This window comes from Nuphar pumila, chromosome 5 (assembly GCF_984573655.1).
Source record: "Nuphar pumila chromosome 5, dmNupPumi1.hap1.1, whole genome shotgun sequence".
Classification (NCBI taxonomy): Eukaryota; Viridiplantae; Streptophyta; class Magnoliopsida; order Nymphaeales; family Nymphaeaceae; genus Nuphar; species Nuphar pumila.
In genome coordinates, this window is record NC_143253.1 from 31,226,852 (window position 1) to 31,247,004 (window position 20,153).

Sequence of the window (20,153 nt, forward strand, 5' to 3'; positions counted from 1 at the left end):
TCTCGTCGAGCCGTACTGTCTAGCCGGCGAAAAGGGACCTCACCGTGATACCTCTTATTCTCCGTGAACATTTCCATAATTTCATTAAGAGAGAGGAGGTTTGACTAAAAGAGTGGGACCCGCTGCTAGTGTGTGTGTGGGGGGGGGGGGGGGGGAAAGCGTATCTGATCTGGGACGTTGTGGTGCTAGTTACCGAATCCCTATGAGACAAACCGACACTCACCGGTCATCCGGGGGAGGGTTATGTGAGAGAGAGAAGGGGCTGGTGAGGGTGGGTCCCACAAGAGAACGTTCATACGGGGAAGGGAGAAAGGGGGCGGGCAACGAAGGCAAGGGGTATAAAACGCTGGAGGCGGAGGCCGAAGCTTTAGAAGAACTCGTTTGTGCAGGAGAGATAGAGAGAGGAAGGGAAAATTTTGGGTGAAAGTTTCGTTTTTTCACCCTTTCTTTCCCTTTTATTTCACTAAATCTCTGTATTTCCTCTGCCTCTCTTCCTATCTGAGTGAGTTCTTCGGGGGGAGGATGAGAGGTAGTGTTTAGGATTTCGAAGAGTTTTTGAAGAGCAAAATCTGGGACTCGGAGGGCGCAGGATAAGCGGCGGCAATGGCGAGCAGTAAGGCGATCTCGCTCGAGGAGATCAAGAACGAGAACGTCGATCTGGTGAGACGCGCTCTTCTTCTTGTTCATGGCGGAATTGGCGGGTTGTTTTTTCTTTTTGTTTTTCTTAAAAATCGAAATTCTGGTTTTCATCTGTTTTTTTCCTGATTCCGTTTCGGCTTCATTCCGGCATTTTCTATGTTCCTATCTGCGGATCTCGGATTAGCTTGCTTTACTGATTTTATCATTTTTTCCCTCATTTTTTCTGGTTCCGGAGCACAGTTTATTTGTAGTTCTTTGGTGGATGGTTGCTAGAAGTCGTCATGCTTTGGTTTTATTTTGATTGATGTAGCATCTGTGGACTGCATGATGGTTTTTCTGGTTTTCTTTTGAATTTCTCGTGGGATATTCGACTTAATTTTTTTGAAAGAAATTCTTCGTTTTTTTTTAAAAATTTTTGCTGATATAACTTTCTGTAGGAATTTATTCTTCTTTATTTATCTGAAATATAATCCTTTTATCAGATGAGAATTTTGTGCATGGATCCTGCTTTTCTTTCCGAAGTATTGTTTCCTCTCTCTCTCTCTCTCTCTCTCTCTGCATGCTGATTCATCAGGCGTCAGCGGTGGAGAATTACTAAGTTTTTATTTTTAGTATTGCATTTTCCCTTGAAGGCGGAATCCTTTTCTCGTAAATATTTTGGTCTTAATTTTTTTTTCTTTTACTTAGGTAGAACTTTGCCCCCTTTTCCTTTTCTTCTTCAAACGAAATCGAGCTTCCCTTTTTTATGTTCAGAATTCGTTCTTTTGTCTTCTGAAACTTTTTTTTTTCTCGTTAAGAGATTTTTTTTTTCTTACCAATTTTTTTTAGTTATTTTGCTATTTTCTATTATTTTTGGGATATGTTGTATAAAGTAATTAGAATTCTATTTTTTTTCACTTGCGGCTTTGTGCTCGATTTTTTTCTTATTTATTTCAGTGAACGTTTATACCATGGTTAATTTTTATTTTCTTGGTAACTAGAATTATCCTTAATTTTTCTATTCTGTTTATGCAACTATGGGTCTAAGACGAAGCAATTTTTAAAGGAGAATTTATTCTAGAAATATGTAATCAAAGGTTAACTTCTTTTTCTATTTTATTTAATTATGTGCTGGTCTTCGCTATTAGTGTCTCTGAAAAGTCTCGTTACTAGTAAATAGTAACGTAACGAACACTGTTTTCACTGCACATCTTTCCTCGTTGTACTGTATATGCATATCGCAGCCGCCGTGATCTATCGTCCATCTTTAGGAGATAGACGGTCGCTGATGACCCTTCTACATGAAGAAACGAAACTATTCGGGTCTGTGTTGCCTCTGACGGTGTTATGGTCAGGGTAGCCTTGGATGCTGTCCATCTTGAGATGAACGGCATCCAAAATACCACGGGATGTGATGCCCATCGTCTAGATGGATCCGACCTTTTTTTCTTCTGGGATGCCGTCTATGTTTTGGATGGACGGCAGCGGAAGCGTTTAATATGGATGGCTCAAAATGAGCAACTGGGTGAAGTTTGGCGTAACGATAAACGCATCCAAAGCACCCTCGACGGTGTTAACGTGGTCCTGCTCTCCCGAGAAAAACCCACTAGGCTGCATAGTTTTCCGAGATGTAACAGTCGTATCTTGTTGTGGTGTTCCCGTGTTTGACTTCGGGAAAGGGTTTGCTCTGCGTGGTGACTTGAGCTGATGCTGCCTTCGGAGTCTCCAGGCCGTCTGTCACGGCCGGGCTCTCCCATCAGTGAAACAGATGCGGACCCACCTCCGGGCCACTCGATGGTGATTGGACCGACATCTCCCCGTTTGGGCAATCCTGGCCGTCCAAGGTTGGCTACTGTAGTGAATTGTCCTTAGTTACTGGTGCCGTGGTCCTCTCAATTCAGAATTTTGAGCCCGGCCTAGGAAAACCTGTCTTCCGTGATCTACTGCCATGTTTTTCTGGGACGTGGGACGCACCCGAGATGGGCGGGCTAGTTTTCCATAAACCGGGCCGTCCAGAATTCCAGATGGACCGGGCTCAACCGAGGCACATGAGCATCTTCTCGACAATCAGACGCTTTTTCCATGGGCTCGATGTCCGCGCTCATCATCGACTTTCTTCCTTACCGTGTCTGACTCTGGGTTGTCCAGGCATCCATGTGGACTCTTTTTTGACCTTTTCACTTTTTCTGAGTTAAAATGAGTGGTCCACGTCGTGCGATCGTTGTAGACGAGTCGGACACGAGTGAGTGTGGTCACCACTCTCTGATCGAATCTTTAAAAAGGTCGCCGAGCGCGTGCGGACGCCATATTGCAGAGAGAATATTTATTGCTTTTCCCTTTTCACCTTTTTTCCCTTTTGTTTTCTTGCTTTTGCATATTTTTGGTAATGGATTTGTTTTCTTTTTAAGAAGCTTCGTCGTTATCTTTTTCTACACTCTCTCTCTTTTGTACGCTAGACGAGAAAAACCTTCCAAAAGCTCACTTAGGGTGTCAATGGGTCGGGTTTAATCCAGACCGATCCATACCAAACTCCATATCGTCACGGTTTGGTGATAAATAAGAAGGTTCGATTAGAATCTGGCTAAACCCGGACCTGAAGGATCCGATCGAGCCGAGATTAATATACAAAACTCTGCATGGTTTGTGAAATTTCATACCAATTAAGATCTGCAATTTTTCAATATAAAAACCATAAAAAATATTATTTTATTATGGTCCAGGGTTCATGTAATCTTTATAAGATCCCGGTATGTTTTTTCTTGGGTCTGATTAGATCCGAATCTAAACCTGATATCATCATCTCAAATTAGGTTTGGGTCTGAATCAAACCCGACCTGTGGACACCCCGCGTTGACACCCCTAAGCTCACTACAACTAGCGGGGTTTTATTTGCTAGGGAATATTGGGAAAGATTAATTCTGGACTTTGTGCTCATGCGTCGACTTAACGCAGAGGGAATTACGCTGGGGGTTATTAGGAAGCAGATCAGGTCATGCTGAACATGAGCGTTTTTGCTCATGCCGACATCGTGGCCGTCTGCTTGCATTTTGGATGAATGCCACGTGTTTTTGTTGACTTTTGAACTTTTTAAAATGCAAATCGGATGGCCACGATGTCAGCATGAGCAAAAACGCTCATGTTCAGCCTGACCTGATCTGCTTCCGGGTTATTGGGTGATACTCCTCACGCATTATTTCAGCCTATCCATAATTTCTTGTATTAGTGGGTGGACCCGAATAAGCTTTTTGCTGGAAAAGAGCAGCGGCTTTTGCTTTTACTGTGGAGCAATGTGACAAATATCGCGAGATTTATGAAAATCTTGCGATAATATCACGAGAAATTGCCTGAAAGATTTACAAAATATCGTGAGATTTATGAAAAAACATAAATACCATGATTTAAACCCGATATTTATGTTTTAAACAACTATTTATCATGAAAAAAATCGTGTATTTTTATTTTTAAATAATTTTTATTAATATTTCCTTATAAAAAATAATTTTTATAATTTTAAATTAATTTTTTTATTGCCGAGTTTTTTCAATTTCTAGCAAGTTTTTGAAAAACGAGAAATTGCCGATAAAAACGTTTGTCACTATGCTGTGGGGAGACCCTTTTTCGTTTTTTCTCCAAAGTCGTCGTCTCGGAGATTTGCGTCCCTTAAATTGGGAATTATATAGCAAAAGATTCCAGGATTATTATTGTTATTATTTGATTGAAAGTCTTCGCCTCTGAAAATGTGTGCCAGTTGCTCTTCTCGCGCTTTTGTGGGTTCGTTCCTAACGTAATCTGATCGTTTTTCTCATTAAAAAAAAATGAAAGATTTCTTTCCTAAGCCTCCTCACGGTTGCTCTTTAATTAAAAAAGCCCATCCAATATTTGGGTTGTTATATTCAACTACCATTTCAAATACAAGTATGATATTATTTTTATTCTTTTCTTACAGAACAACTCATCCTATATCATATTTTTTAACACGTCAACATAAGGGCATTTTAGTCAATTGGTTCACTAAGCAAGAGTGAGCTGAATGATTTTAAGATCCAGTTTGTTTTTAAAACATAAATTATAAAAGCTAGCCGCTAATTTAATAACCGAAATGTTCAACCACTTTGTAAATAAGTGGTAAGCTAGGTCGTTTTTGTAAATTATGCAAACTAGAACTGTACATACTGCTGAAAAAAAAGGGACCAAAATAACGTTAGGTATTTGGAAGAAAATGCTTTTTGGTTTTCCAGTTAAAACGCTCCACGTTCTAATATGTTCCAAATACAGCATCCTGTTCCTCGCATCCCCCCTCCCTCCCCTGCGCCACAACTCATAAGATACATATGAAATTCATATAAACCTCTAAGATTAATATTTTGTTCTTTTATCAAGAATAAACCCTTAAGATTTCTAGTACCAGCGCGGATGTGCCGGTAGATTCAATTTTTCTAATTGGGAAGCATTTTTCTCCTCTGTTTTTTGTGAGACATTATTACCTGAGTTTGCTGGTGAGGAGTGTTTCCTTTTTATACTCTCCCGTCCCTTGTTAAAAGGTGCAAGTGTGCAACCTTCGAGGCCCTGAAGTACAGTGATCCTTTTGAAACTTAAATAATTTGTTTTTGCTTTAGAAAATGAGAAGGAAAAGTAGATGACTGTATACTCTTGTATTGACTTTGTTCTGTTCTTGTTTATAAGGAACGCATTCCGATCGAAGAAGTCTTTGAGCAGCTACAATGTACCAAAGAGGGTCTATCGTCAGACGAAGGAAACACCAGGCTCCAAATCTTCGGACCCAACAAGCTAGAGGAGAAAAAGGTATTGTTTGTCTTCCATTTCTTACCTTGTATTGTCGTCACTCCCATCAACTCTTGTTTTGATACAAGAAACGTTGCATGTTACTGCAGGAGAGCAAAGTCCTCAAATTCTTGGGATTCATGTGGAACCCTCTGTCTTGGGTTATGGAGATGGCTGCTGTGATGGCAATCGCCTTGGCAAACGGAGGGGTTTGTGCAAAATCCAGAATAAGAATATCTTCCCATAATTAATTATGACTTACTGATGCACTAAGAAGTGTATTTTCTTTTGGCAGGGAAGGCCTCCCGATTGGCAGGATTTTATTGGAATTGTGGTTTTGCTGGTTATCAATTCCACAATCAGTTTCATTGAAGAGAACAATGCTGGCAATGCAGCAGCTGCTCTGATGGCAGGTCTCGCTCCTAAAACAAAGGTAAAATGATTTATTAGTTCCTTGGTTGCAGATTTGGTATTAGAGTTTTTTTTTTTCCCTTTTTTCTGTTTTTTTGTGGGGATGGATTAGGCAGATGCCTATCAGTGAGCTGAAACCGAGTTCAGATAGTTTTTATCCAAGGAAGACAGAAAGATACATCATGGAAGTAAATGCATTAATGTAGGGTTTTGCTGCAGCTGCTCTGGATCGTTGACCTTGAAAACGGATCATGCTGTTATAATGGGAATGACTGAGATCATCAATTCATTCTGAACTGAATTGAATTGCTTAGTTTCTGTGGAAAGTTATTGGTTGATATTAAAATGGTTTCGTAGATAAGTTTATATGCCGAAACCTTCACTCACAGCTGCAAAATATATTAGTGGCTTTGTCATTAAAGTGCTGGCGATTCATGGAAGTTTGTTATCTTATAAAAATAAACTCCTCATTGCATTTCAGAACAAAGTGCTGAAAATGTTTGTTTCATTTAAGCTATTGCCTTAATGTGGATTTTTTGTTTTTATTTTTTTCCCTTGGATGCAGGTCCTTAGAGATGGAAGGTGGAGCGAACAAGATGCTGCAATCCTTGTTCCAGGAGATATTATTAGCATCAAACTTGGTGATATTGTCCCTGCAGATGCTCGGCTGCTAGAGGGTGATCCGTTGAAGATTGATCAATCTGCTTTGACTGGTGAATCTCTGCCAGTTACAAAAAATCCTGGCGATGAGGTGTTTTCTGGTTCTACTTGCAAGCAAGGTGAGATTGAAGCTGTTGTCATTGCCACCGGGGTGCACACCTTCTTTGGAAAAGCAGCTCATTTGGTCGATAGCACTAACCAAGTTGGGCACTTTCAAAAGGTTCGTCAGCAAATTTGTAATGTTTCTTTGTTTTTCCATGGTTCTTCTTATGCTCCATAATTCATGGGTTAAGTTAAAAAATTGTCACCTCATCTTGGGGTTTTTGTGAGGCTTACATCTGGCCTGGATTTAAATAAACTGGGTAAATCAGGTAGCATGAGTTATGCCATGCATATCATTTTGAAAGCATGGACCAATAAACTAGTTTTCCTATGAGCTGATTTTGAATCAGCTTGAGTTGCATAAGCCACTCGTTAGGTCTTTACACAGTTTGAAAGATCTGGGAGTTGTGTGGAAGCCCCTACTGTTTTAACAAATTTTCTGATTTTTCACTCTGTAGGTGCTTACTGCCATCGGTAACTTCTGTATTTGCTCCATTGCTATTGGAATGATTGTGGAAATCATTGTGATGTATCCAATTCAACATCGCAAATACAGAGACGGCATTGACAATCTATTGGTTCTCTTGATTGGAGGTATACCTATTGCTATGCCTACAGTGTTGTCCGTAACTATGGCTATCGGTTCACACAGACTGTCAGAGCAGGTAATCAGTTGTTCCTAAATCCATGTGTTTCCTATTGTTATTTTATCAATATACTTCGAGCTGCTTTTAACGTGATAACTCTTGTTGTTATACCCACTTCTCTAGGGGGCTATCACAAAAAGAATGACTGCAATTGAAGAGATGGCTGGCATGGATGTGCTCTGTAGTGACAAGACAGGAACACTAACACTTAATAAACTTAGTATAGACAAAAATCTTATTGAGGTGAGCTTTCAATGGATTACTTTTTGACTTTTAATATTAGTCTGGCTTTCTATGTTCAAGTTGATTTTTTCTTCTAACATGCTTGTGCAATTTTAGATATTTGCAAAAGGTGTTGACAAGGACTATGTCATGCTGCTTGCGGCTAGATCATCAAGAACCGAAAACCAGGATGCTATTGATGCTGCCATGGTTGGAATGTTGGCGGACCCAAAGGAGGTATATCATAGTGAATGATTTCTTAATGATATAATAACTACTGGATCCAACTCAAGGCAATTTATTTCTTGTGCAGGCTCGAGCAGGAATAAGAGAGGTCCATTTCCTCCCATTCAACCCTGTTGACAAGAGAACAGCTCTCACATATATTGAAGCAGATGGAAGCTGGCATCGTGCTAGCAAGGGTGCTCCCGAGCAGGTAACACAGAGAAATTGATACTGATTTTCAGATTCTTTGGAAAAGTATTGTGAAATTTTGCCCTAGTTAGTCCATGCAAACTGACAAGCCATTTATTTTATCATCGTACTTCCTGAGCAGATATTGAACCTTTGCAATGCCAAGGAAGATGTTAGGCGCAAGGTGCATGCTGTGATTGATAAATTTGCTGAACGTGGGCTTCGATCTTTGGCTGTGGGAAGACAGGTCTGTCAGTCTATTTCTATTTTATTTTTGACCCAAGATTTCATGATGGAACACTGATAATATGATTTATTAATCTGCAACAGGAGGTTCCTGAGAGAACGAAGGAGAGTCCTGGTGGACCATGGCAATTTGTAGGCCTGTTGCCATTGTTTGATCCACCTAGACATGACAGTGCAGAAACCATCCGTAGAGCTCTCAATCTTGGTGTGAACGTGAAGATGATAACTGGTATATCTAATTTATCAATATATAATCATTCTTATGTCTTTCTTAATGTGAATATATTACAGTTAACAATCTGAAAACAGTGAAAAAGATTAGGTTAAGTACGCACCCACATGTATGTATGTATGCTTATTTTATATATGGCAAAAAGTGCACTTTCCTGAAAATTCTGAATTTAAAGTACAAAAAGAGAAATTTGAGGTCTGAAATTGTAAGTGGGTCCTAATTTTAGATCTGCCAAATTGACAAACTCAAAAACTGATGATGGGCTTTGAAACTTAAATCCGTGATGCGTGTGAAGAGCAATAAGTTCCAAAAACTAGGGTGGCAGGTTTGGCACCTGCAATATTTTCCTGGGGATGTATTTCATGTTGCTATGAGTACCACCTTTTGCCTTTTTCATATCAGCTACTGCTTTTCTGATTTCTCATGTACATACTGCCCTTTCAGGTGACCAGCTTGCTATTGCTAAGGAGACAGGGCGGAGGCTTGGAATGGGGACCAACATGTACCCTTCCTCTTCTTTGCTTGGTCAGGATAAGGATTCTTCCATTGCATCACTTCCTGTTGATGAGTTGATCGAAAAGGCTGATGGGTTTGCAGGAGTATTTCCAGGTATATTTGTCTAAACTGACCATAAAATCATTCATTTTGTCCACTAACTGTGGTGCTTACAACTGCTAAACATTTAACCTTGTGGATTGTTTAACTTGTGAGGACAGAGCACAAGTATGAAATTGTGAGGAAACTGCAAGAAAGGAAGCATATATGTGGAATGACTGGAGATGGAGTGAATGATGCTCCTGCCTTGAAGAAGGCAGATATTGGAATTGCTGTTGCTGATGCTACTGATGCAGCCAGGAGTGCATCAGACATTGTTCTTACAGAACCTGGTCTTAGTGTCATCATAAGTGCTGTGTTGACCAGCCGAGCTATTTTTCAGAGGATGAAGAACTACACGGTAATTGCTTAAAGTTTAAAGTTCCAGTGATTCGCAACCCATGAATTAAAGACTGGCAACTTAGCTTAGTGCAACGAGTCTGGTTATAGATCAATTCTGTGGGTGCTGTAATTTGATTTCTGCTGCCAGTGGAACATTTGATCATTCAAATCCATTAGCAAATCATGTCAATGAGCTACAGTCCTTGTCATTTTTTATTTCACAAGATATGGATCTGTGATTGGTTCATGTCCATATTCAAATAGTAATATATTTGTTAGTAATCTACTTGACTAATTCACCTGACCCTATCAGTGGCCTATTCTACAGGGCTTTTAAACATGTTAGCAGAATCTGGGTAATACTGATCCTGTCTGACTTACAGCATGTTGGATTTATATCTTGTCCATTTGATACTCTCTTGATGATGTTTGTGTGAAAATATTTCAAAAGTCTTGGTTTAGTTGAAAAAAATACCAGGTTTTCAGGAACATCTTTGGATCTAATTATTTGAAATATGAATTTTATTATGAAGTGGTGCATCATGAACCATTGTGTTTTAGATTTCTTTATAAACCTGTACAAACATGAAAATCTCTTATTTAGAACATCTACTGCAATAAAAAATCATTTGTGTGTGTGTGCTATGTGACTATACCCACTTGTGCAATCCAAATTCTTCTCTGACCATATGTGAGCAGTCCCATGATTCAATTCATTGAAAAATAGGGTTGGACATGGGTCAGTTTTGAATCAAATCCAACCTGTTGAAAGACCTTGCAGTCTAGCTTCTGACTATTGACTGCATGTCCTGAGTTAATTAGCTTAACCCTGGCTTCAAGTCTTGTACTTTAAGGTTGTCATATGTAACTGTCATTGTTTGACATTATTTGGATTTGGGTATGTGTTTGCAGATATATGCTGTCTCCATCACAATACGTATTGTTGTAAGTATATATTATCAGTCACTTTTCTTTTCATTTCATGCTAAGATCTTCCTTATCATCAGCCTCAGTTTCTCTGCTTCATCATTTCCTTATGTCTGAAATGCAGCTGGGTTTTATGCTTATTGCTCTTATTTGGAAATTCGACTTTTCTCCCTTCATGGTCCTGATCATTGCCATTTTAAATGATGGTTGGTCCTATTCCCATATCTAACAATAAACTGGCAAATTATTATTCTAGACACTTCTTTGACTGATAATTTGTTCATGACAACTGCAATTTTAAGGAACCATCATGACAATATCAAAAGATCGTGTGAAACCATCTCCTCAACCTGATAGTTGGAAGTTGAAAGAGATCTTTGCAACTGGCGTTGTCCTTGGTGGTTATTTGGCAGTGATGACAGTCATATTTTTCTGGGCTATGCATGATACAGACTTTTTCTCGGTAAGCACTTCTTCAGTGTAAACACCAGGGAATTCTGAAATATGGTCCAGTTCGTGCAACAACTGAACTATTCATTTGAAAATGTAAAGGATGCATATCTATGAACTTTGAGAAGAAAGTTGGCTATATGCAAATCAACATTGTAAATCATTCTTCAGAACTAACTGCTGCTTGTTTGCTGATTGTGGGCTTTTAGAATAATAGATGGTAAAATTGTGACATTTGTATAAACTGTAGGTTTAGCATGCTCCGTTTCCTCAGATTCATCACTCCCTAAGATGCATCATTCCCCTGCCTATGCACGTTGTTTAATTTCTTGGGATATGGATTGAACTGTCTTAAAATATTGGATCTGTATATAGCAATTGGGTCATTAAATCGAGAACCAAATTCGGATAGATTTGACTAATTTTTTCTAGTCTTTTGAGGATTCAGATCTGGTCTCTCTAAACCTATTCTTTTGGGATGGAAGCCATATATTACTAATTTCCCTTGTCTCAATGAATTTTTTCATCCTTTCAATCTTTTACACATGCTCTTGTGCCTTCATGGAATATCATGTCCTAAACATTTGATTCTTTGAATTACTTGGGGTTACTTGCAGGACAAATTTGGTGTGAGATCACTCAGAGAAAGGGATGATGAGATGATGGCTGCATTATATCTGCAAGTCAGTATTGTAAGCCAAGCCCTCATTTTTGTCACCCGTTCTCGCAGCTGGTCTTTTGTGGAACGGCCTGGTCTCCTCCTCATCAGTGCCTTTATAATTGCACAACTGGTATGTGTGTGTTTTGCAATCTAATATCTGGTCATTCATCAGTAATTAGCGCTTTCTATTAAACATGGAGACATTATTGTGTGAAATGCAACACCTAGCCACCTATAATGCACGATGATGTTTTAAAGCTTTTTCAGGTAGTAGTTGTTGCCCTCAGTATATCTATGTGAAATGCAACACCTGCAAGTCACGGTTGTTCATATAATCATGACCTACATGACTTTCTCTCTCTCTCTGATAGGGTTCTCCCGGAGCACCTACTCCCACCTAATAAAAGCTTCAAATTTTCAAAAATTTTGGGCTTTTTTCATTGATCAGACCCTATAGATATGATCTAGAAATCATTATTTAGTGGAAAACAAGTTTTGGATCATGTGATTATGGCATACTGGTAGGGTTTTTAAGATCTTCAAAATCAGTGGCTCACAATGTACCAAAATTTCATGACTTAAAAAACCTAATTTTATGTCCAAAAAACATGATCCAAAACATGATTCCTATCAAATAAACTCTGTAAATAAATCTATAAGGTCTGATTAAGAAGATGCAACCTACAACTATGATTTCTACTAAGTGGCATAGGTGCTCCTGGACTCATATATATATATATATATATATATATATATATATATATATATATATATATATATATATATATATATGGGTAAGTGGTAGCTGCCTACCACTTTTCTGGCCTACCACCAGCCAACCCTGAGCAAATGGGCATTTTCAGTTTGTTTTTACAAATTTGATTCTGCAGATGTGTTCGGCATGGTTGATTTACTAAAAACAATACTTGGATCATTTTTTTTATTATAAAACATGATTTTTTAAGTCTTGAATATTTATAAAATCTTAAACTGTCTATTTTTAAACCTTATGAAAACCTACCTGTGTGTAGGAATCGAACTATCCAAGAGTCGACTTTTATAAAATAAAGCATGTAGAACACATCTGTACGGTCAGATTGAATGCTTGGTAAACTGGCGGTAGGCTAGAAAAGTGGTAGGCAGCTACCACCTACTCTCTCTCTCTCTCTCACACACACACACACACACACACACACATATATATATATATATATATAGAGAGAGAGAGAGAGAGAGAGAGAGAGAGTAATGGGTCGGTGCTAAACCGCATGCTAAATAGGTTTTTTGGGTTTTTTTCATTTTATTTTTAAATTCTGACCATACAGATGTGATCTATATACTTGATTTTATAGGGATCAGCTCTTGAAGCATTTGATTCCAACACATGGGTGGGTTTTTATAAAGTTCAAAAAATCAACAGTCCAAAATCTTTGTAAATTTTTGAGGTTCCAAACATCATTTTTTCATCGAAAGCACATTATCCAGGTGTGGATTCTTAGTAAATCGACCTTGCCCAACATATTTATAGGGTCAAAACAGCATAAAAAGCATTGGAGATGATGAAAAACTCATTTAGCACGTGGTTTAGCACCTATGTCACATGGGTGCGGGTGCGGGTGCGAGTGCGACACGGGTGGGGCGCAATTTTAAAAATTTTGGACACGGGGACTCGGCTATATATATATATATATTTAAAATATATATATATATATATATATATATATATATATATATCCAGTGTGTGCATATGTCTATATAAATTTTGGACTCGGCTCGTGACTCTTTCAAGTTGTCTCAGATCCTGAACTAACTGAGTTAAATTAGTAGTATAACTGGGTTAAAACCAAACTAGGCTGCGTTTATCATTGACTCAGCCGAGTCTTAGCTACCATGGGAATAAAACATCATCAAGGTATTAATTAAAAGCATTAACTAAAAGCATGTTCTGGTAAATCATTAAATATCTTTTGCTAAAATTCATAACATTAATTAAAAGCATTAAAAGCTTTTAATTTTTCAAAGTTAGATTTGAAAAAGAGAGAGAGAGAGAGAGATCTCGGTGGATGAGAAAGTGTTGCTACTCGTGGATGAGAATTTATTAGCTTTTATAAGAGAGAGAACTTGGTGGATGAAAAGTGTTGGTACTCGTGGATGAGAATTTATTAGCTTTTAAGATTGAGAGAGAGAATTAAATGATAATATTTAAGAATAAATTTTTTTTCTGGGCCTAATGTTTAAGACTCATGCTATATATATATATTTTTAAAAAATATATAAAAAGATCTTTTTTTTTTGTACTAAAAATGGACATTTTTGGACTCGGTCAACGTTGACCGAGTCCAAAATTAAGACGGACTCGGCCTGGACTCGTTGACCGAGTCCGACTCGGCGTTGATCGAGTCCAGGCCGTGTCCGAGGCCGCACCCGTGTCCGCACCCGTGTCGGGGCGTGTCGACTCGGGTGCGGCACCTCCCTAGCCGAGTCCGTGTGACATAGTTTAGCACCAAATGGGTTTAGCATGGACCCATTACTCTCTCTCTCTCTCTCTCTCTCTCTCTCTCTCTCTCTCTATATATATATATATATATATATATATATATATATATATATATATATATAGTAACCCGTAACAGTGAATGAGCAAAATGTCCACTGTTATCAGACGAACGTCTGCCGTTGATCACATGCAGATTAGCGACAAACATTTTTTTAAGTGAAAAATGACAATTAGCTGTGGTCGCCACTGCCGCTAATTGTTGTTTTCCTCCGAGACAATTAGCGGCTGTCGTGACAGTCGCTAACTGTCGCAGATTAATGCTGGACGCACGCTCGACCGTGCGTCTGACGATTGGGAGTCCACTATTATGCCCAGTCCTGCATATATATATATATATATATATATATGAAAATGAAAACCTACAAAATGGCACGGTGCTAAATGAAATATGCGATTGGATTTTCAGTGTTTTTTTTTCGAAATTCAAACCCCATAGATGTGCTCATCATGATTGATTTACTAGAAATCGACACTTGGATCATGCATTTTGGATGAAAAAATGGTATTTGGAGCCTTAAAAATTGTATGCTGCTGATTTTTGAAAACTTATAAAACCTATCCATGCATCTGAATCAATTGCTCCAATAAGAGACTTATAAAAACAAACATAGGGATCACATATGTTCGGTCGGAATTTCAAAAAACACTAGAAATCCAATATTCTTTTTCAATTATTACCGTGCCCATGCCCATATAGTAGGTTTTCATTTCCCTATATATATATATATATATATATATATAAGATCACATCTGGACGGTCAGAATTTTGAAAAAAATACCGAAGATCCAATAGCATGTTTCATTTATCTCATTTTGTAGGTTTCCATTTCCCTATATTATATATGTGCGTGTGCGTTCTTGTTTCTCATAGTTGAACATGTACACCAATGTTTTGAAAAGGGTTGAGGCATAGTGAAGTGCTCCATCGAATATGAAGCGAGGCATAAAGCGTAAGCCTTCAAATATATTTTTAAAAATTCAAAAAAATATAAATAAATAAAAGAAATACTTCATTCATGAAGCAACATCCAATAAGAAATAGAAAATATCAAATAAATACTGATGTATAAAAAAAGAAAAATTCTATATGATCCTCAAAAAGATTTTTCTATATGTTAAAAGAAAATTTCTAAAATGGCCCTAAAAAAATTCAAATATTTTGAATGACATGAACAGTTTCAACAAGTCTAGAACAGAAATAAAATCAGTCTGAAAGGAGTAGATAACAACATTAAGGAATATCATTTTCTAGTACAGGGATATGAGAGGGATATCACAATATTACAGATGATGTACAATCTTAAAAATAAAAAAAATGAAAATGATTGTCAAATTCTGCAATGAAGTCAATGACAAACAGTCTTTGCAAACCTACACACGGTCAATTAATTGCACATCAAGAAGAAGAAGGGAGGAAAGAAAAAAGGGAGGAAAAAAAAAAGGAATGGAAGAAGGGATGGAGGAGAAGAATAAGGAGAGAGAGAGTGTACTACCCGAGTGAGAGAGACAGTCCGAGAGGGTGCGCTCAGTTGTTCCTCTCTTCTTTCTGCAGAGAGAGAGAGAGAGAGAGAGAGAGAGAGAGAGAGAGAGAGAGAGAGAGAGAGAGAGGTGGTGGCTGCCACTAGTGGTGAAGAGGGTGGGGACTGAGGAGCAAAAGAGGGGAGGAGACGAAAGGGGGTGGTGGTGGTGCCCTAACATTAGGCCTCCCTCTCCGCTTTTGTTTAGAGTTTTTTTTGTTAATTGATTTTGGGTCACCTCATTTGACTACTTATAAATGAGGCATGCACCTCACCCTGAGGCATGCCCCGCAACGAGGTGAGCACCTCAAGGCGTATGAGGCACATGCCTTGACCACTTTTGCTCCTTGGGCTTGCGCCACAAGGCAAAAAAACCCATCGCCTTTTGGCGAGGCATGCTTTCAACAACACTGTGAAAATGAACAATCTAGCTAACTATTTTGGCTTTACCAGGTGGCTACCATTATTGCTGTCTATCCACACTGGGGTTTTGCTAGGATTAAAGGATGTGGTTGGGGCTGGGCTGGTGTCATCTGGTTATACAGTGTTGTCTTCTACATTCCTCTTGATGTGCTCAAATTCTCTGTCCGCTATATTCTCAGCGGGAAGGCATGGGATAACCTGTTACAAAATAAGGTGCTACTGTTTTTCCTTTCCTTAATTCCTGTTTTCTTTTCCCCCCTTTAACCATTCTTTGTGCATTTTCTCAACAAGTCTTCTGGTTTTTTTCAATTTTGTTCAATTATTGCCAGACTGCATTCACCAGCAAGAAAGATTATGGGAAAGAGGAAAGAGAAGCTCAGTGGGCTCTAGCACAACGAACCTTGCATGGGTTTAAGCCTCCTGAGTCTGTCATGTTCTCTGAAAAGACCAGTTACCGGGAGTTGTCAGAAATTGCAGAGCAGGCCAAGAGGCGTGCAGAGGTTGCAAGGTATGCACTTGCAAACTCATACTTACATATTTCCTTTCTATTCAAAGGATGCATTTGCTTTCTAAGCATTATGAACACTCACCCAGTAGAAAAGTACCTTTTTTTATTACTTAAAATATCTAGTTTTTCTCCCAGGACTGTGATTAAGAATATGCCCCAAAATTTTGATCCATTAAGTTTTGATAATCTTGTGGGAAAAAGCTTAATTATGCAGTTTGAGGCAAACTAACTTGCCACCTAGAATTCAACTGTAAAATTGAGTGTTATCCTCTTGATAAGAGCTCCCAATTATCAGTCTAGTCCTATTACCAACCTCTTAGATGTCTGTGATATGATCCACATTTCATGTTAAAAGCCAGTTGATTCTAATGACAGTTGTATTTTTTCTGAAATTCGAGTGTGATTGTTTGCTTTCCTGCCTGAGTTCTGTATGGAAAGATGATATCCCGCAAATGGCACTGATATCCATCTGAGAGATGGATGATTGTCTTGATGGTTGGTTGCTTAAATGGCCCCACCTGAGTGAATGTCCGCCATTGATGAACGATGCTGCAACTTCTGCATATCATCCTTCGTACTCTGTGGTCTCATTCAAAAAAGGTTTTTCAATTATGTTAGAATTTAGTTGGTAAGGAAACCCTGTATTTGACTGCTGATTAGTGTTGCACAAATCCTACATAATCTTGGATGGACCTCTAAGTTTGCAAGATATGGTTTGGCCATTTCTCAATATGTACTGGGGAAAGGAAAAAAAGTGAATTTGAACAAGGGCATTCAGTAAAATTGTAGTATCCTGGTAAAAATAGCTGTAAGTGTTCACATATCAATTGGTGTTAGCGCATGATCATATATGTTACTGCATTTCCTGTTTTGTAGCTGTGAAGGAAATGTCCATTTTCTGCTATGTAATCGTGAATATAATGCATGCGCGTTGCATGTTTGCAGACTTCGTGAGCTTAACACCCTCAAGGGACACATGGAGTCGGTGGTGAAGCTGAAAGGTTTGGACATTGATAACATCCAACAGCACTACACAATGTAGTTGGCATGCAAGCTCCTTGAAGAGGTGATATGATGAAGATCGGGGATCCATCCATCCCTCCATGAGTATTGGTTAACACATATTTTTGCTTTTTTTCTTGTGCTTTCCCTACGCATATTGTAACTTCTACAAGTTCCTAATTTTGGTTCAACTTTTGAGCTTTATACCAAATATTTGGAAATAAGAGGTTGCTGAAAGTAATGGAAGTAGAATTTGCTCAAGCTTAAGCTTGACCTTGGTCGGGCATTGTGTGTGTGTGTGTGTGAGAGAGAGAGAGATAGAGAGAGAGAGAGAGAGAGAGAGAGAGAGAGAGAGAGCAGGGGCGTAGCTAGGGGGGGGCAGGACTGGGCTGTAGCCCAGTCCTACCTCCCGATACAGTTTAAATTTTTTTTTTTTTAAAAGCCCAGTCCTAGCCCAGCCCTGATTCCATATGAAATAGATTTTTATCCATTTTTGTAGCCCATCCCAGTCCTAGTCCAGCCCTGACTGCAGCAAATAGTTTGATTTGTCCATATGAAATAGATTTTTATTAATAATTGTAGCCATTTTTTATTTTATCTAAAAAAAAAATTTCGGGGGCGCTGCCCCCGAACCCCTGACTATCGCACACATAATTTTTTTTTTTGCTACACCCCTGTTTGCCCCCCCCCCCCACATGAATCCTAGCTACGCCCCTGAGAGAGAGATAGTTCTGGTCCTATACAATGAGTTGAAGTTTAGCGTTTGTGCTATAACAAAGAGGACAGTGAACAAAGTAGATCCACATGACCTTATTGAGTGCTTTAGTCTCTGTTTGGGAGCCTTGAACCCTATAGGTATCTTTTGGTTTCCTCTAGTGTTCTCATGCTCTCTGCTGTTTGAGAGAAATGTTGCCAAAACACTGCATTGGGAATGGAGTTGACGGTCTCAACACCACATCTCAACCACCATAAGAGGACATCTTTGGCAACTCCATCCTCGACACCACATTTTGGTAACTTATGAAAACGGTGTTTCTATTTCAATGCAAGGCTCCCAAACAGATCCTTAATGTGTATTAGAAAACTGCCCGTCCTTAAGGACGGGTCACGTATCACCACACAATAAAAGTTTTTGCTACCAGTCTTATGACTTTCAAAGTATTAAATATATCTATGAAATTCAGATTCTAAACCCAACACAAGACTTTTTTTTCAAAGGCAAGCTGGGGTTAGGCAGACCCCCACCAGTTATTATTCAACGTACCACTGGGTTTGATCTTGCACTGATATCTCCTACCAACCATGGGGTCTGGTAACACAAGACATTCTTGGTCAAAGTCAAGCCCATTCTAAGCCAAATCTCTAGGTATTTTTTTAAAAATTATCTATATAGGTAAGATATTTGGTGTAGTAAGAGTGTAGGACTATACTAGTAAATTTTAAAATTATCCAACCAATTTGGGAGACATTGGTAGCACCTAGGGGTGGCAATCGTGTCGGGTCGGTGGGTCAAAACACCTCAACACGAACCCGACCCATTTATTAAACGGGTCGGATGTGGCAAACATGAACACGACCCATTTATTAAACGGGTAACCTGACCTGACACGGTTAACCCGTTTAATAAATGGGTCGGGTCGACCCGACACGATTATATCTCTCTGTTAAAAGATGTTGCAAGCAGGAAATAAGGAGGGGTTATGTTAAGTAATAAGAAATTAAAAAGAGTTATACTTTTAGCTTGATTTGATGTTAAAAAAAATTAATGCTTTTTTCAGATGAGAACATTCAATGTTATTGCTCTAAAGTCTTGTCACCTCTGCAGTGGGACTCTACTCCACTGATTAACTTTCCACCTCTTTCTCTCTATCACATTTAATGCTATTGATCTTATGTCTTGTCACCTTTGAAGGGCGGGTTTTAAATATTTAAAAGTGTCGTGTATATTTAAAATGGGTCGACATAATTACCAGTTTAGATTACAAACGGGTTGCGAATTTAATCATCCTAAAGAACCATTTTAAATATAAACGGGTTGCAGGTTGACGGGTTCGTGTAAACGGGTTGACCTGCTCGCCTGACCCGTTTATTAAACGGGTCAAAACGGGTTGGTGGGTTGGCATACCCCTAACACAAACCCGACCCGCTTATGACATGAACCCGTTTAAGCCAAACCCGAACCCGGCTAAGAAGCGGGTTGGCGGGTCGTGTCCGATTTTGCCACCCCTAGTAGCACCTATGCAAAGACGAAAGGACACCTTATGAGACGCGATATCTTAAAGTCATGGTAAATAAATAAATAAAAATAAAAATAAAAGTTGACTGCCTATTGTGACTTTGGACATCATGTGGGAATAGCTCCTCAACAAATACAATTGTCAAGTGTCTTCTACGAGAAGATTCTGCTTTCACTACAAGAAAAACTGTTTCTGCTGGCTCACAAATAGCGCCAGCAAAAACCTTTGCTGGTGCAAGAATTCACCAGCAGTTGCGCCAGGTAAGTCATCTCCGTTAATGCATTTCCTGGCACAACTTTACACTGCCAGGAAAAAATGTTTTTGTTGGCGCGAATTTGTGCCAACAAAAATAAAATACTCGGGCAGTTTTGCGCCAACAAAAATCTTTCATGAAATTGGAAATAACTTTTACTAGCGCAGATCCCTGCCAACAAAAATATAATACTGGCACAGTTCTGTGCCAGCAAAAATCTTTCATGAAATTGGAAAGAACTTTTACTGGCGCAAATTTGTGCCAGCAAAAATAACTTTTACTGGTGCAGATCGGGGCCAGCAAAACTGTTTAACACAACAATGAAATGAACTTTTACTAGCACAGATT

The 20,153-nt window shown here is 38.9% G+C and overlaps 1 protein-coding gene across 1 annotated transcript; it reads left to right on the top strand.

Annotated features, from left to right (window-relative positions):
- The first annotated feature begins 369 nt into the window (after positions 1-369).
- LOC149837287 (plasma membrane ATPase 4) lies at positions 370-17,576 on the top strand. The gene is made up of 20 exons (XM_090005948.1): positions 370-660; positions 5,302-5,421; positions 5,511-5,609; positions 5,696-5,833; positions 6,377-6,691; positions 7,032-7,238; positions 7,344-7,463; positions 7,560-7,679; positions 7,756-7,878; positions 7,999-8,103; positions 8,187-8,331; positions 8,779-8,943; positions 9,051-9,289; positions 10,183-10,215; positions 10,322-10,403; positions 10,500-10,660; positions 11,265-11,438; positions 15,836-16,018; positions 16,135-16,313; positions 17,259-17,576. Exons 1-20 carry the CDS (start codon positions 604-606, stop codon positions 17,353-17,355), a joined length of 2,862 nt encoding a protein of 953 aa, XP_089862074.1. The 5' UTR covers positions 370-603; the 3' UTR covers positions 17,356-17,576.
- Positions 17,577-20,153: the final 2,577 nt, after the last annotated feature.

Bases quoted from the DNA above. Each gene is read 5' to 3' on its own strand.
- LOC149837287 (XM_090005948.1), top strand. From the start codon at position 604: ATGGCGAGCAGTAAGGCGATCTCGCTCGAGGAGATCAAGAACGAGAAC. The intron at 7,680-7,755 runs GTATATCATAGT...TTTCTTGTGCAG, and splicing joins TGTTGGCGGACCCAAAGGAG to GCTCGAGCAGGAATAAGAGA. The intron at 8,944-9,050 runs GTATATTTGTCT...TTGTGAGGACAG, and splicing joins GTTTGCAGGAGTATTTCCAG to AGCACAAGTATGAAATTGTG.